Source organism: Etheostoma spectabile, chromosome 14, assembly GCF_008692095.1.
Source record: "Etheostoma spectabile isolate EspeVRDwgs_2016 chromosome 14, UIUC_Espe_1.0, whole genome shotgun sequence".
Lineage (NCBI taxonomy): Eukaryota > Metazoa > Chordata > Actinopteri > Perciformes > Percidae > Etheostoma > Etheostoma spectabile.
Window position 1 is genome coordinate 4,753,236 of NC_045746.1, and position 2,940 is coordinate 4,756,175.

Sequence of the window (2,940 nt, forward strand, 5' to 3'; positions counted from 1 at the left end):
ATTTCCCCTCTCTGCTTCTTTTGGAACTCGACAGGAAACCCTGTAGTGTGTTTTTGCATGTACATTTTACATACAGTGTTATATTATTATTTCCAACCAATGAGCCCTACTCTCCAGTATTATTTACTACAATACAGCTTTTGCTTTAGTTACACACACAAACAATGTACTTCAGAAAATTTCCATTCAAAGGAAATTGCCAGGATATTTTTAGTGCGGGCCTCTGACAGAACAACTTGATGCATGGCCTCTGGAAATGGCATCAGCAGTATCTTAATACAGGAATTGGACCATCTTCCCTCAGTGAGGTAACCCATAGGCAATGAATCATGCTGCCTTGCTCCAGAGTCCTGTGGTCCCTGGGGCTGACAGTTTGACCGCTCCTCAATGTGGTCTCTCTCCTCTATGCACGCTCCTCCCATCCCCATCGCCACACATTCCAACCACTGGACCGGTCACGTAAGGTCAAGAATATACAATAGAAGTTTGTAGTGTATCTACTCAATGCTAGTTAGCAGGACCCTGATTGCTGTTTCTGTTTCACATCCTGGAGCCTTTGCGGAGTAATGACAGCAGTTTGTGAAGTAAAACAGTGATGAGACTGATGACAAAAAACAACATTCAAGAGAAAGCTTGACAAACTGAAGGCATGGAGGAAGTGACAAAAGGCCCTTAAAAAGAGTATTCCTGAGTGTCTCTGGTTGCTTGCCTGTTTTGGCAGCTCAGACATGGAGCTAGTCTGGCAGTCTGCCTGGTCTGGTCCTCTTTGGTCTCTCCTCCATACTGGTGGGTCACTGGAGTTTGGATCACTACAGCTTGCTGGTAACCACTTGGACTGAACCTCACCACTATGTGTTGGATTTAGCTTAGTAATTTATTATATACACATACACAGAAGGAAAATAAAAAGTCTTATATGAAAAACTTAAACTTGGTAGTAAAAAAACCCCAAAGACAGGATGACAGAAGTCTAAAATAATGGAAAAAAAATGCCAGAATTTAGTGCAATGATAATAGAAAGAAATGTGCTCCACCAATTATACTCATATTTGTGCCATTTTAGAGAGCAGCACTGAGTTCATCAAATGCTTAGGCAAGCCCAAGTGATGTTAGGACAGTTCATCCGGTGCAAGAGCAGCCCTTGAGCAAGTGGTTTTGACACTGCCCTGGGCCATACTCCAGCTGAGTTAAACACACCCCGGCGTGTGTGTGTGTTTGTGTGTCTGTTTCTGTGTGTGAGAGAGACATGACACGTCTGAGGGTGTGATGTAGTCACTTCCTCCCACTGGACTGAGTGGCTGTTGTCAGCTTGACCCTGCGCCAGTTAACCCCTTGCCACCTCTGGCACTGCAGGCAAGGGCCCCGGGTGTGTGTGTTTGAGAGAGAGAGAGAAAGACAGATTGAATGTATGTAGCATGTGTGCTGGCAGACCACAGGTGTCTGGTCACAATGTCAGGGTGTTAAGAGGTCTTCTGAGAGAGGCCCCCCCGACTCTCAGCATCTGTTTCGGAGGGAGGGAGCAGCAGAAAAGAGGAGGAGAGGTTGGCAAGGGTTACCATCACATACCCTGAGGGTTGTGGGGGCTTGTTGGGGGGAGGGGCAGTAGCTGACAAGCAGGTGCCTATGTTGACAGTAACCCTTCATACTTGAACCCCACCTCCTTCCAAACACACACACACATACACACACAGCACACACGCAACACACACACAGCACACACAGCACACACTTACAATACATTCTGGAGAGGCAAGTGTAATTGCAGAGCCTGATTGGAGGGAATGCAGAGGGAATCCCCTTTTACACACACACACATCATTGGATCTTTTTGCTTGGGGTCAAAGGTGAGAGAACAAGAGGAGAGCACACCAACTCTTACATTTCCGGCTGTGTGTGTTTTGTGTGCACAATGTCCACGGATCATGTGAACACATGCTAGAAGGATAGTTTACAAGGATAGTCGTGTAGTTTTTTTCCCCCAAGACAATGTATACTTAATATTCTGGAGAAATGCAACTGTACTTGAAACTCTACAGCATTTTAACTTCACATGTATGTTTTCTAAAAAGAAATATGAGTGTCTGTGTTTGTTAATGAAACCTATTTGGACCAAATGTTAGTTAGTCAGGTGTACCGGTGCATGTCTGGGAATGATTATTTTGCTAAGAAGGGGGGAAGGCAGTACACAGCGGGAGGTCGAGGAAAATTGGAACAGCTGTTGATTAACATGAGTGCTCTCTCTCTTTCTTTTTTTTAACCCTCTTTCAGTAGAGGAGGAAGAGGAAGATGAGGAGATGATGGAGGCAAAGCCAGGCCCCGAGTCGGAGCAGCAGGATGAAGATGACAACAGGGAAAACAAAGAAGGTACAAAGCATGGATGGATTGAGTAAAAACGGTTAACCACCTCGTTAATTAAGTATTCTTAAATTCAGTAAATTTCCTCATGCATAAATTAACTTTCTGTAGCAGCTGTACCCCCCAATTACTGCAAACAGAAAACTTCCAAATCTTATACCCTCCAGTCTTCTCCTTCCCTCGACTTTTCACATGTTGGTCAAACTGTCACGAAACGCCGCCACTTGTGTGTGACACCCTCTGCCAGTTAGTGGGTGTATCAGATGGAAGGATGGGGGTAGGTTACAGTGGGGGTTAAGGCGGGTTCATCATATCAGCTCCATGGCATGTGGGGGTCAGCACTGACCCCAACCACACTTCAAAGTGGAGAGGAATGGAGAAGTGCGTGTGTGCAATTGCATGTGGAGGGTTCATGTGGTGAAATATGTAATATCTTTGGGTGGGTAAAAATACAACACGTAATGGATACACAGATGGATACACATTTTAATATATGTGCATAAACACAATCCTGACTGTACTGAATGCAACTCAAGCACACACATAGACAGATGTATGCACACACACAGACACACACACACACAC

The 2,940-nt window shown here is 45.0% G+C and overlaps 1 protein-coding gene and 1 long non-coding RNA gene across 20 annotated transcripts in view; one reads left to right on the forward strand and one right to left on the reverse strand.

Moving 5' to 3' along the window:
• Positions 1-2,940, forward strand: part of dync1i1a (dynein cytoplasmic 1 intermediate chain 1a) — a 55,381-nt gene that overhangs the window by 21,146 nt on the left and 31,295 nt on the right. For 13 of the 19 annotated variants that reach the window (XM_032535772.1, XM_032535775.1, XM_032535776.1 and 10 more), the window contains one exon: positions 2,269-2,364. In XM_032535772.1, coding sequence (XP_032391663.1) covers positions 2,269-2,364 — 96 coding nt within the window. The remainder of the gene's footprint in view (positions 1-2,268; positions 2,365-2,940) is intronic. The other 6 variants (XM_032535773.1, XM_032535777.1, XM_032535780.1 and 3 more) reach the window with 1 other exon arrangement.
• LOC116701811 (uncharacterized) overlaps positions 1-2,940 on the reverse strand; it is a 25,555-nt gene that overhangs the window by 18,590 nt on the left and 4,025 nt on the right. Inside the window, exon 2 of the long non-coding RNA XR_004335007.1 lies at positions 1,292-1,298. This is a non-coding gene — a long non-coding RNA (uncharacterized LOC116701811). The remainder of the gene's footprint in view (positions 1-1,291; positions 1,299-2,940) is intronic.